This window comes from Euphorbia lathyris, chromosome 10 (assembly GCF_963576675.1).
Source record: "Euphorbia lathyris chromosome 10, ddEupLath1.1, whole genome shotgun sequence".
In the NCBI taxonomy this organism is placed as follows: domain Eukaryota; kingdom Viridiplantae; phylum Streptophyta; class Magnoliopsida; order Malpighiales; family Euphorbiaceae; genus Euphorbia; species Euphorbia lathyris.
Genome location: NC_088919.1, coordinates 43,444,495 through 43,457,764, shown reverse-complemented (window position 1 = coordinate 43,457,764; position 13,270 = coordinate 43,444,495). Strand labels below are relative to the sequence as shown.

Below are 13,270 nucleotides of genomic sequence, written 5' to 3'. Positions count from 1 at the left end.
AGCTATTTTTAAAATCTAAAAACAACTCCAACACAGTACATTTAGGACGTGGGATTCCATTCAAAGCATCTAATGAAATATTATATAGAGTAATTTACAAAGCTAGATGTTAGGATATTCAGATTCATTCCCTTACATGTTATTAAAATAGACTCTTTTTCAACTTCTAGAATACTTATAACACCCCATTTTCTCCCTAAGCTTTCTTATTCTTCCTCCAATTGCGAACGACAGTCGATTTGTGAACGGAAAATCGAAAAACTGACCGACGAAGATGGATAAGACAGGAAGTAATAATGACCAGGATAAACCCAAATCGAAGGCATGTCCCTCCACATGTGTTTGTTTTCTTCTATTTGATTTCAGATTAATTTTAGGGTTTATACATGGACTTCTTGTGATATATTTTTTTAGGTTAGCTAGTAGTGTTTAATGGCTACATGGTGATTTTTAAACTAATTTATGTTGTATGTGTGATGAACATTCGTGAATCATTTCAAAGTATTGGTGATTTTAGGATTTATACATGGATTAATTTTAGCATTGTACATCATTGAGATCTACAATAGATAGTTTGTTTGGACTGTCTTTTGCTTGCATAAACATTCGTAAATCATACAAGGTTGAATCAACACCTACACAAATGTAAATTCTATCTTTTAACTTCTCCAACTTGATTTTTTTTAAATCCAGAGCAACTTCGATTCGTCACCAACATATGTCATGGTACTTGCAACTTTTTTCCATTGGTCATTCCAAGAGACCAAACAAATAACAATATTTGTGGACAAACTATACTGAAAAGAACAAAATACATTGTCAAATACCTAAAAGAATCATGTCATAAACATAGAAAAATGTAGTTTGAAATTGAGCGAAATTTCCTTTCACATTTTGCTTTTACGAGCGCATATACATATATGTGATTCGTATTTTATTATTTGTATCGCATATTTTATAAATGCAATGAGAACTCCTATCACATTTCACCAAATGGTGTTCGCATATTTTATAAATGCGATGAGAAATTCTATCGCATTTTATCAGCCGTGTCACATATTTTATAGATGCGATATGAAATCCTATATGCGCATATGTAGAAGAAGTTATCGCATTTTTGTTCGGTGTTCACATTTTACAATTTGCGAACATCAAACCCTAGACCTGTGTACTATTATATGCATAAAAACTTTGAGTATAACAGTTCTAACATTTCAATTGATTAATATGTGTTTTTTTTCTAAAAATAACTTATTTGATCTTTGGAGATAATTGTTGAAGCTTGCGAGTGATTTTGAGACAAATGTTAGAGCTTGAAAGTGATTTGGAAATAAAATGGAATTGATTCTTGAAAGTGTTTGTTATATATACACTAAAGGTATTTTTGGAAAATATGTAATGGAAGAGTATTTTAATAGCATGTATTAGTTTTGAAAATTACCGTATTATATATAACAATAAATGAGAATTTTCTATCTTTTTACTTTATTTATAGCTTTTTGAGGTAAAAGTAAAACAACAAATTAATCTTAATGGAATCCTATTGATAAAAAAAAAAATCTTAGTGCAAATCATTATCTATTTATTTGAAATAGGATAAAACATTCGATAAACTTTCATCAGTATTATTGTGATTCAAATTCTCATTAGTTTTTATTTTTGTAATTAATTATATTAATTGAGTTTCATTTCTTCTGGAACAATCACAAACACTTTTTTTTTTTTATTATGGATCTACTATCAGTAATTCAATACAAAATCTTAGCATTCAATTTGTATCCTCGTTTTTTAATTATTCAACCATTTCATTTTACCAAGTTCAATGTTAGTCAGATTAGTCAATCATGTTTGATAAAACTGAAAATTAAATACTAAAATAATAAAGATTAAATTTTATAAATGTTGAAAGTATTAAATGGTGTGTTTAAAAATAAGTATTGAATTTAATGATATTAGTTTCAACTTAAAATATTAAGTATGATGAACTCATTCTGGTGGGGTATGAAAGGAAACGGACAGAAGGGGATCCATTGGGCCAACTGGGATAGATTGTGTGATAGGCGAGACTGTGGAGGGTTAGGGTACAGAGACTTACACACTTTTAATCTCTCTCTCCTTAGCAAGCAGGGATGAAATTTGCTTAATAACCCAAATGCTTTAGTAAGTCGCATGTTCAAGGCTAAATATTTTTCTAATAATAGATTTCTCACCTCTAAGCTAGACAATAATCCTAGTTTTGCTTGGAGGGGCATTTGGTGTTCTAAGGAAGTTCTAAACCTGAATTTACGTTGGCGTATTGGTGATGGTACTAACATAAAAGTTTGGGATGATCCCTGACTGTTGCAAAATGACAAGTTTCTGCCCACATGGATCGATAATCACTCCGCTGATAACCATCGGGTTTCGGATTTATTGGTGCAGGGTGAAATTGGCTGGAATACTGCCAAAGTTGATGAACTATTTTCTGAGGATGAAGCCTGTTTGATTAAAGGTATGTTTCTGCCTTCTAGTCAATTAGAGGATAGAATCATATGGCATTATATGGAGAATGGAAGATATTCAGTTAAATCCGGGTATCAAGCATATATATCCCATCACCGGATTAGGACTGAATCGGAGGGATGGATCCAACTTTGGAACATTCAGGTGCCGCCAAAAATAAAATTCTTTCTCTGGAAGGCGATGCTAAACTGGCTGCCCACTAGATTTCGTCTTCAATCAAGGGGCTTGGAGGTTCCGATTGAATGTGTTCTCTGTGGCGAAAATGTTGAGCACACTTGCCATATCTTCATGCAATGCCCGTATGCACGTCAATGTTGGCGAGAGGCGAGAACCTCACTACCATGGGATCAGGATGCAGAATTCGGTGAGTATGTTCTCAAGCTCTGTTGTTTAAACTCGCAGGGAAGTGATCAGAAAGGCTACGGTTATTTTCTAGACAATATGGGGGCAGAGGAATTCGAAATTCTGGTCCGGAATTCTCCTCCCACCGTCTGTCACAGTACGACAATGGCTAGCTTTTGCGGAGAGCTGGCTGGTTCTGCAACAAAATTGCCAACAACAGCCCGCCCGAGTTAGTGTTCCAGCTGCAACTTAGTAGAAACCGGATAATGGAAGATTAAGCTGCAACGTGGATGCCTCAGTTTTCTCTATCTCCAAGTCCTACGGATGGGGTGCAGTTATCCGAAATGACACGGGGAACTTTGTTGCGTGTCATAGCGGCTATGTGAGTGGCAGTCATTCTATTAAACTCATCAAAGCAAAAGCTCTCTTGAATGGATTGAAGTGGACAGTAGGTCTCCAGTTGCAGGATGTGGACTTCCAGACTGATTCCAAGACCGTTGCTGATATAATTAATGGTATTTGTGATGATATCACAGAGTTTGGAATTTTAATTCAAGAGTGTAAATGCCTTTTATCTAACCACCCACATTTTAGGGTGTCTTTTTATTATAAATTAGCGAACAACGCAACTCATACTTTAACCAGGAATGCTTGTTTCTTTGCTAATCCTTTTACTTCATTTGTTCTTCTAAATTTGTTGGTGTCTACACTCAATAAGGATAATTATCCTCGTTAATGGCATTGATCTTTTCCTCAAAAATAAATAAATAAATAAATATATATATATATATATATATATATATATATATATATAACTTATCAGAATAAATGATTTTTTTGAGTTAAATGAATTTTTTAACAAGCTAAAAATTAATAAATGTTTAATACATTAATTTTAACTGCTGAATTGCGTTATCAAACAACTCCACAAAAAAGGGTATCTTTTTTTTTTGGACTGTATTTCACATAGCACATTTTAAATTTTTAATTGATGTCATGTATTTCACTTGAAAAGAAATTGTTCAACTAATAAACTTTTTTACTATAAAAAATTTCAATAATTTTTTGTTTTTGAGAACTTTGTTTTAAATACGAAAATATGACAAACTTCTTTATATAAACACAAATAATTTATACCTTTCCGCTCAACTACAGTGTGTGAAGACCAACTCGGGTGGAGGAAAAAACTGGACTAGAATAAATTGATTGATGCATTTTTTCTAAAACTGAAGCACCATTCATTGTGTGGGAATGTTGATGCCTGCACTATAAATTAAGATTACTTTCCATTCTTTTCTTATCAGAATCCAGTGGCCTAATACAGAGCCGCGGCTTCACAGTAACCAGGTTTTGAGGAAGAACCGAGACTGCAGCGACTAATGATCCGTTGGGCACTCCAGATAGAGGCAGCAACTCAACAAGAATTGAAACCTGATCAATTTATCATCATTGTTAGAACAATCAGAAATATGATCGAGAAAAGAATATAATTTTCGATATCTGAAAACGGGGGAGGAATTCTTGCCTCGGGAGATTTGAGATCAACAGCTGAATCTGATACTACATCTTTAACTGCAGAAGCCACAATTTCAAAGCATTTGTTCCGGTCCAAGAGGGGACAAACATTTGAGTCAACTGACGTATCCTTCACAACCTTTCCTTGCGCCTCTTCAAGACCCCTTCTGTTATATCCAACTGCAAACTACAGCACAAAAGATCGTTGCAATCTAATCAATCATAATTCATATACTAATATTCTGCACTGTTTAACAATCTAGATCATCACTTACCTTTATAGGTTGTGCAAGTTTTTCTTGTTTGTTTTTCATGAATTGAAGAAAGAGTTTTGATACAACTGATCGCAGTTCCTTCTCATCCAGCCGACAAGTAGCTTGAATGGGGAATATCCGATGACACCAGCTACATTGAGGAATTGCGGTTCCATATTAGATTTGATAAAACCAGCAAGTTCTAGTGAAGCAACATTAAACCCATTATATCAAAACAAAGTTTGAAGTCACATAGATTTAACAGAAATATAACTATATAGATGTATAGTTAGGAGAGAATGATCATTAAACTTAGATCAGTTCTCTTGATAACTTGAATTGAATCATATAACTAATATTCAGTATTGGCTGCAAGCAAAGTGAATTGAGAACTCCTCATGGTACCTTTGACTTTAATCTCAGTGAATTTTCATATTGAAAAGGACAATGATTTGGATCCAATCCCAGATGTTTGCTCTGCATTTTACAGTTATAAACTTCATCTTTGGCATCAGCGTAACATAGGCACATGCACACACGCACACACGGACCATGAAATGCTAAAAAATGCTTCAGTACATGATACAAGTAACAAATTCAAGATTCTTAAAAGGAAACAAACGGAAGTTCTGACTAATTAGATAAATTGCAATGACTTTATAAGTTATGGGTTTGCTATAGTAGAAGAAGCATTACAGAATACATGCCATACAAAAAGCGAAGACCAAAACACATCCAGATATTGCAGTTTCATTATTTCTAATTGCATAAACTGTGAACACGGGAAAACCGTATAATTAAATAAGAAACAGCATTAAAAAAAAAAAATTCTGTCTGCAACTTACCGTGGTGACTTTAGACTTCCAGATTCCAGACGTTGAAAAATATCTGATACAATGTCTATGGTGTGAGGAGAGTTTTCTCCCACACAGGTCAGGAGAAGCAAACCACTTTTCGTCAACTTGACTAATGAAAGAGCAAAACCAGTTTCTTCTGTTCTATCATTCACTTTTGAGTGCCCATCTATCATCAGGAAACACAAAAATGGGAACAATCAAACATCAAATGCGCATTTATAAAGTCTCGTTCTCTTGCTTACAAAATCACTACCTGTATCCTCATTAATGCTAGTGCCTTTCAAACCCTCATCATCTAATCCACCTGTTTCATCCATCAATGTTTTCCTTCTCTTAATTCTCTCGTTTGCATCAGAACTTTCCAAACATTCAGACGCTTTGCAGTCATTGGAGGACCTAGTATACTACAAAGGAAATCAAAATATATGAATCAATATTCAAGAAAATGGCATTCCTAATTGTGATCCTCAGGTAGAATTTAAATGAACAGAATGAAGTTTGCTCTAATCCTCATATAAAATGCCTTAATGCACAAGCCTTTTATTTAAACAACATGAAATTGATAATTAATTTGCCTTTGAAGAGAAGAAAAAGATAGAGAGATATATGCTAAGTGGAAGATGATAAATCCTTAAAAGGCTTTCATTTTAATTATTAGGCACCTGCAAATAACCTAAAGCTTGGAAACATTCTCCAGTATGGGTTTGCTTGTGATAGGGGACGAGGTTGTGAATGTCATAAGTGCATATGCGCCACAAATAAGATTAGATGTCTCTATAAGACAAGCCTTTTGGGAGGACTTAGAGGAAGTGGTGCAACAGGTTCCTAGGGATGAAAAGATGGTACTGGGTGGTGATCTAAATGGACATGTGGGTTCTAGGCGAGATGGGTTTGAGAGTGTCCATGGAGGGTATGGTTTTGGAGATAAAAATGAAGCAGGAAATGATATCTTGGAATTAGCAGCAACCTATGACTTGAGTATCATGAACACATGGTTTATGAAAAGAACATCCCTAGTGACTTATCGGAGTGACGGTAATGCGAGCCAAATTGACTTCTTCCTAGTAAGGAGTGCTTGGAGAAAGAGTTATATTGATTGTAAGGTGATCCCTGGTGAGAGTACGACAACCCAACATAGAGTAGTGGTGCTTGATTTTCGAAGTAGGAGATGTATGAGAAAACGAACACCACAAGTGGAGACTAGGATTAAGTGGTGGAAATTGCAAGGGGAGAATCAACAAAAATTTGTGGATGAGATGGTCAAAAAAGATATTTGGACTTGTAATATGGATTTAGATATAGATTCGATATGGACTAAGATGGAGTATAGTATAAGGGAAGTAGCGAAGGAAGTTCTAGGGGAATCTAAAGGTAGCATGCCACCGGGTAAGGACACATCTTGGTGGACAGAAGAAGTACGACAAGCAGTAAAGAGTAAGCGAGAATCCTATAAAATATTAGGGAAGTGTAGGAGTGATGAGAACTACGAAAAGTACAAAGAGGCTAAAAGGGAAGTAAAGAAGGTCATACGAGAGGCTAGAGCAAAGGTGAATCGGGATCTGTATACAAGATTGGATACGAAGGAAGGGGAAAGAGACATATATAGAATTGCTCGGATGAGAGATAGGAAGACGCGAGATCTCGGAAAAGTTAAATGTGTGAAGGATGTTGACCAAAAAGTCCTAGTTGGAGATAAGGATATCATGGAACGATGGAGGTCCTATTTTGATAACTTATTTAATGGAGATCGCGGACAAGATGTGGGAGATATAAGTATCACTCACGATATGGTAAATCGTGAATGCATACGGAGAATTCAAAAGGGTGAAGTCAAAATGGCATTAAATAAGATGAGATTGAAGAAAGCAGTAGGACCTGATGGCATCCCTATTGAGATTTGGAGATGTTTGGGAGAGAGAGGAATTGAATGGTTGACGACGTTCTTCAACAAAATTTGGAGAAACAATAAGATGCCATCAGAATGGAGGAAAAGTATCCTAATCCCTTTGTATAAGAACAAAGGCGATGTCCAGGATTGTGCCAACTATCGAGGAATCAAATTAATGAGTCACACTATGAAACTTTGGGAGCGAGTGATCGAACAAAGGCTAAGGAGGACGGTGAAGATCTCGGAAAACCAGTTTGGCTTTATGCCGGGAAGATCAACTATGGAAGCCATCCATCTAATGAGACAATTAATGGAGCACTATCGAAATAAAAAGAAAGACTTGCATATGGTTTTCATTGACTTGGAGAAGGCATATGATAAGGTACCAAGGGAAGTACTTTGGTGAGCCTTAATAAGGAAAGACATTTCGCGGAAATATATTGACATCATAAAGGACATGTATGAGGGAGCATGCACGAGTGTACGTACCAGTGTTGGGAAGAGTGAAGAGTTCCCTATTACGATTGGAGTGCATCAAGGTTCTGCACTAAGCCCATTTCTTTTTGCGTTATGGATGAACTAACGAGTTCACTTCAAGATGGTATACCATGGTATATGTTGTTTGCAGATGATATTGTGTTGGTTGATGAGGCGAAAGAAGGCGTGGAGAGGAAGTTGGAACTATGGAGACAAACTTTAGAATCTAGAGGCTTTAAGTTGAGCCGAAGTAAGACATAAGTTTAGCGGCGATAGGAGTATGGAGGCAGGGACAATCACCCTAGATGGGAGAGTGGTTCAGGCATCGGATTCCTTTCGGTATTTAGGATCTATTATCCAAACAGATGGAGAAGTAGATGGAGATGTTGCTCATAGGATTAAATCTGGTTGGGCGAAGTGGAAGAGTGCTACGGGTTTCCTTTGTGACCCCGGCATGCCTAATAGATTGAAGGGAAAATTCTACCGCACGGCAATCAGACCCGCACTGTTATATGGTACGGAGTGTTGGGCAGTTAAACACTGTCACATCCATAAGATGTTGGTGGCAGAGATGCGTATGTTGAGATGGATGTGTGGTCATACGAGAAAGGATCGGGTGAGTAATGAAATAATTAGGACAAAAGTAGGGGTTACATCTGTTGAGAATAAAATGAGGGAAAACCGACTAAGGTGGTTTGGCCATGTAAAACGAAGAGCGCTTGATGCGCCGGTTAGGAGGACTGAAGAGTGGCAAAGGGATGCAGTGGTGAGGGGTAGGGGAAGACCTAAGTAAACTTGGAGGAGGGTGATCGAGAGTGATATGAGTTTATTGGGGATTGAGGAAAATATGGTAGTGGATAGGACAGAGTGGAGGGGGAGAATTTGTGTCGCTGATCCGACTTGATTTCACGGTTTTATATGATGGTTCATGTTAGCCGACCCCGAATCATTTCGGGACTAAGGCTTTGTTGTTGTTGTTCCTACAAATCCTAATCAATTGAGGATTTCCAATATTCTAATCTCTCTTTGACAGAAACACTTACAAAGCTTTAAAAGCTAAGAATATTAACCCAATCTAACTTCTAATTTAAATAATGAAGCAACTAATTCAAAGCAAGACCACAAAAGAAATTATCATATGCAGTATTATGTTTAAAAGGATTGGTACAAAAGAGAGCAAGATTCAGTAAGAAAAACCTTTTCAAGGATGGAAATTGCTTCTTTAGTGGCACTTTTTTCCCTCTCTGATGAAAAGAAAAGTATTTCACAACTCAAATTCAAATTCAATATAGGAAAATAATCGCTTCGCATAAGCAAAAGAAGAGTAACGAATTGAGATTAGAAAAGTGAAAAATAGAGGAAACGCACTGATAGAGCAGGTAATGAGGAACCCGGAGTGAGATTGATTGGAAAGAGCAGAGGGTGCATTGTAATCGAAGCGAGGTATGCTAATTACAGCAGCGTGCTGCTCCCATGGCTTCATTCTTTCTATTTCCTTCTCTTTCTCTTTCAGCTCTTCTCCTATTGCTACTGCTGCTTGAGGTTGAATTTCATTTCCATTTTCTGACTTTGATTCTCCTTCCATTGTCTTGTTCTCATCTTTTTGTTCTCCGGCCATTATGATTTCGTTTACTTCAGGTTTCTATGCGGTTAATGTACAGAGCTCCCAAAACCCTTCTTCTATGTTCTTCTCTCCGCAGAGGAGGACGAACTTGGAAAAAGAAGAAAGAGTTTGGGTTGTTAACAGCAATTATAGCCCAGCCCACTTCCTTTTCTGAAAAAAAAAGGGAAAATTACACAGAAATTCATATTTTAAAAACTATTTAGGACTATATCAATTACATAGTCAGTCCCTTCAATTTTCAATAAGGAAAATTTACATTCACATCCACTTTTTAAAAAATATCTACAACTTTATAAAAAAGTAATTTGAATTTTATCAAATTAAAAAACTGTCATTTTTATTAAACAAATCACGTTAACAATCCCAAAAAGGTAGGAAATTCATAACTACATCACTGTGACATTTTTCAAATATATTTAATGCTTTTGATATATTGTTAATTAAATTGTCATAAATATAATTTCTATTCATTCATGTGTTTTATATAAAAGACCCTTTCAATAAATGCCTAAAGGCCCATATATATATAGAGTATTTGATATAAATTATGAGCCTCTTTACTTCAAATTATTCATATTTATTATTTTGTTGTTTTTATATAGCTGGTACAAATTTACTTATTTTTATTCCAAAGAACTAAACATTTTTATTATATTGTTTAGAAAAACAAAAAAAAATTTAAAAAAGAAGAACTAAACAAACACAACATCATTTCCAAATATAACTACCTAATTTTGTATTTTTTTCCTATTATTTTACTTTATTTAATTTGAAATTTTGAAATCAAATCCAAAATTTCTTCTTCTTTAATTCTTCAGAATTCTAAATGTCGAACGGTTGTAAATTTTAGAATTAAAAAAAATTAAGAAGAAGAAAAAAAGAATGAAGATGAAAAAGAAAGAGAAAGGATTAAGAAGAATTAAAAAATAAAAATAAAAATAAAATTTTTGTCTAAACAGATTCCATCAATTTACCTTGGTTTTGGTAATGGTGATAACCACAAGGTTGTGTTTCTAAAAAATAAAAAAACACCACAGATACCCATCTGTAAATCGATCAAATCATATGGTAGGTATTTGTAATTAACCCTGCATGGTATTGCATTAAAAAAATTTGGCCCCCTTGATTTTATGGACCTCGACCTGCGCCCCTCATTTCAAGGCCCAGGGGTAGGGATGATAACAGATAGGGCACCCTCATGTAGTTCCAATCCCAAAGCCTTACCCATTTATTTTTTAACTACCCGTACCAATCTTATTACCCTAACATGTATATTTAGTGCCAATCCCAAACCCTTACCCGTTAAAAATAAATACATAAAATAAAAAATATTACAAATTTAAAAAAAAAATATATAAATTTAATAAATCACCCATCTAAAAATTGAACAAATTGAACCTTAATCAATAAAAATAGTTTAATAATATCAATGGTTAAAGAAGAAAAAGTTGGAGTTGGAATCAAACATTTTACATCTAAAAAACAATAGTAATATCTTTTTAATATAAAAGATTTATGATGCGTAACCGGTACCCTAGGGGGGTATTCCCATACCCGTCACAAGAATGGTTTTGATCCCAGATCTTTTTATACAGGTACGAGTAGTCCCATTAAAGTTTGATAATGTCGGGTGCCCACTGGTACATTACATGTTGCCATCCCTACCCAGGACCGGCCCTAGTAGTAACGATTGCACTTGTGATTTCAAAAACCACGACGTTTGACGCGGGTAGGAGTATGCATGATATTGATGTCTCTTTTGACTAGTCCACGTCACTTTAGCAGTTACTTTTGAAGAAGGAGAGTCTCATTAGTCCACATGTATTATGATAAACAGTGACAACTCTAGTATTTTAGACGATATAGGTAACTCTGATACTCCATTTTTTTTACAAACTTAAATTTAATATATATAGAATTTAATTAATTTTGATGAAGAATAATCAAATAAAGCTAAAACTTTTGGGACAATTTTCAGAGAACGAAATAATTAACAACTATATTATTATGAGATGAGATACACATTTAGCCACATAATTATTAAAGAATAGCGAATTTAGCCTACACGTATAAAATAAAATAACCTTAAGCCTACTAAAGGGACAATTTCAAGCATTATTAATAAAAGATGAGTTTTTATCCATGTGCAATATTAAGTTCTCGCTACCTTCTAACCTCTAGCATTCTGACCACCCAATAAGGCTTGAAATTGCACATCTTCTGTTAATAAAAAATCAATTTCTATTAATCAGGTTTGAAATTGTATTGTCTGATAAATGTTAGACTTCAAATTGTATTATTTTGTACGTGGACACTAAATATGCTATCTCTCAATAACCATATAGATAAATTTGTAATGTATCCCTATTATTTTTAAAAGAGAAGTTGTGAAATAAATTTTAGAGATTCATGTTGTGCTATTGTTGTTAAGTGGCGATGATTAAAGAAAAAAAAAACAATATATGTAATTATTGTCGACTTTCGATTTTTTTTAGCATGGTGTATTCCTGTTTTCAATACATGATTACTATTAAATTTAGATTCAGATAATAATTATTTATAGAGATAATTTTTAATAATTAGAATCTCATTTTTTTATATTGTAATTGAAATAATTTTGAATTTTATAAAAAAAAAAAATCGGGGACCTATAAATGGGAGGTCTCCCTAATGATAAATTGTACGATTTCACTTATAAATCTAAATAATATAATAGATTGATTAAAAAAATAAAAAATATAATAGATCAATCAGCAACAAGTACAAATTAGTGAAATAGTTCATAATCTCTTCTATTTTTTAATATGTACTCATTAACTTTTAAAAGAGTACAAATTAACAAAAATATTGCGGTAATCCTAAACCGTTTTATATAAGATTTGAGTAGTATAATTATCAGTAATGTTTACCCTGAACCCTAAATGACCAAATGAATTTGGTCAAGTCACTATTGGATCTATGCTTATTCTAATCCTACGGTTGATATCTAAAACATCGTAAAGTGTAGATTATAATGAGCATAGATCCAACGGTGATTGACCAAATTCATTTGGCCATTCAAGGTCCAGGTGAACGCTACTGAATATATTAAAGTCTAAGGGTCCGTTTGGTATGCCGTAATGTAATCAAGATTGTAATGTAATCAAAGTTGTAATGTAATGGAATGGAATAGTGATTCTATTACAATGTTTGGTTGACAATTATGATGAAATGTAATAACCATTACAATACTTATATTTTCCTAATTAAATGCAATCATAAAATTTTATTTATATAATTAAAATTAACGAAAAACATGAAAAACGTGAAAAGCACGAAAAATGTGAAAAATCGAATCGAAATCAAATATAAAATTAGATTAACCGAAATCAATAAATTAGTATATAGTTTTTCGCTTTTTCACTTTTTTTTATATATTTCTCGTTTCTTTTAATTTCCATTTTCAACATTTTTCACCGTTTTTTCAATTTCCATTTTGCAACATTTTTCACCGTTTTTTCTATTTTCTATTTTCTCCTTTTTCCGGTTTCTTGTTTTTTTTTTCATTTTTTTTTTCATTTTTATCGTTTTCAATTTTCATGTTTTTCTACGTTTTGCGTTTTTGACAAGAATGAGAGGTATTGAGATGTGAGATTTGAGATATGAGAGGTTAGATGACAATGTAATGAGAATTCAAATCATTTTTCTATGTAACGAGGATTACAAGATTTCTTCAACAAAATTTAATTCAAGGTTTTCTCATTCAATTACAATGAAATTGTGACATGCAACCAAATATGGTAATAAGGCCTTCTATGTAATGGTCATTCCA

The 13,270-nt window shown here is 33.9% G+C and overlaps 1 protein-coding gene across 1 annotated transcript; it reads right to left on the bottom strand.

Annotated features, from left to right (window-relative positions):
* Window positions 1-3,878: 3,878 nt before the first annotated feature.
* On the bottom strand, window positions 3,879-9,558 carry LOC136208311 (uncharacterized). The gene is made up of 7 exons (XM_065999134.1): window positions 9,204-9,558; window positions 9,033-9,079; window positions 5,724-5,874; window positions 5,459-5,636; window positions 4,635-4,764; window positions 4,370-4,546; window positions 3,879-4,275 (listed from the first exon to the last, which is right to left on the bottom strand). The coding sequence occupies exons 1-7, from the start codon at window positions 9,451-9,453 to the stop codon at window positions 4,111-4,113; spliced, it is 1,098 nt and encodes a 365-aa protein (XP_065855206.1). The 5' UTR covers window positions 9,454-9,558; the 3' UTR covers window positions 3,879-4,110.
* Window positions 9,559-13,270: the final 3,712 nt, after the last annotated feature.

Coding starts and splice junctions, on each gene's coding strand:
- LOC136208311 (XM_065999134.1), bottom strand. CDS start 9,453: ATGGCCGGAGAACAAAAAGATGAGAACAAGACAATGGAAGGAGAATCA. Junction 5,637..5,723: donor TAGCATTAATGAGGATACAG/GTAGTGATTTTG, acceptor TCCTGATGATAG/ATGGGCACTCAAAAGTGAAT. Junction 4,765..5,458: donor GGAAGTCTAAAGTCACCACG/GTAAGTTGCAGA, acceptor TCCTCAATGTAG/CTGGTGTCATCGGATATTCC.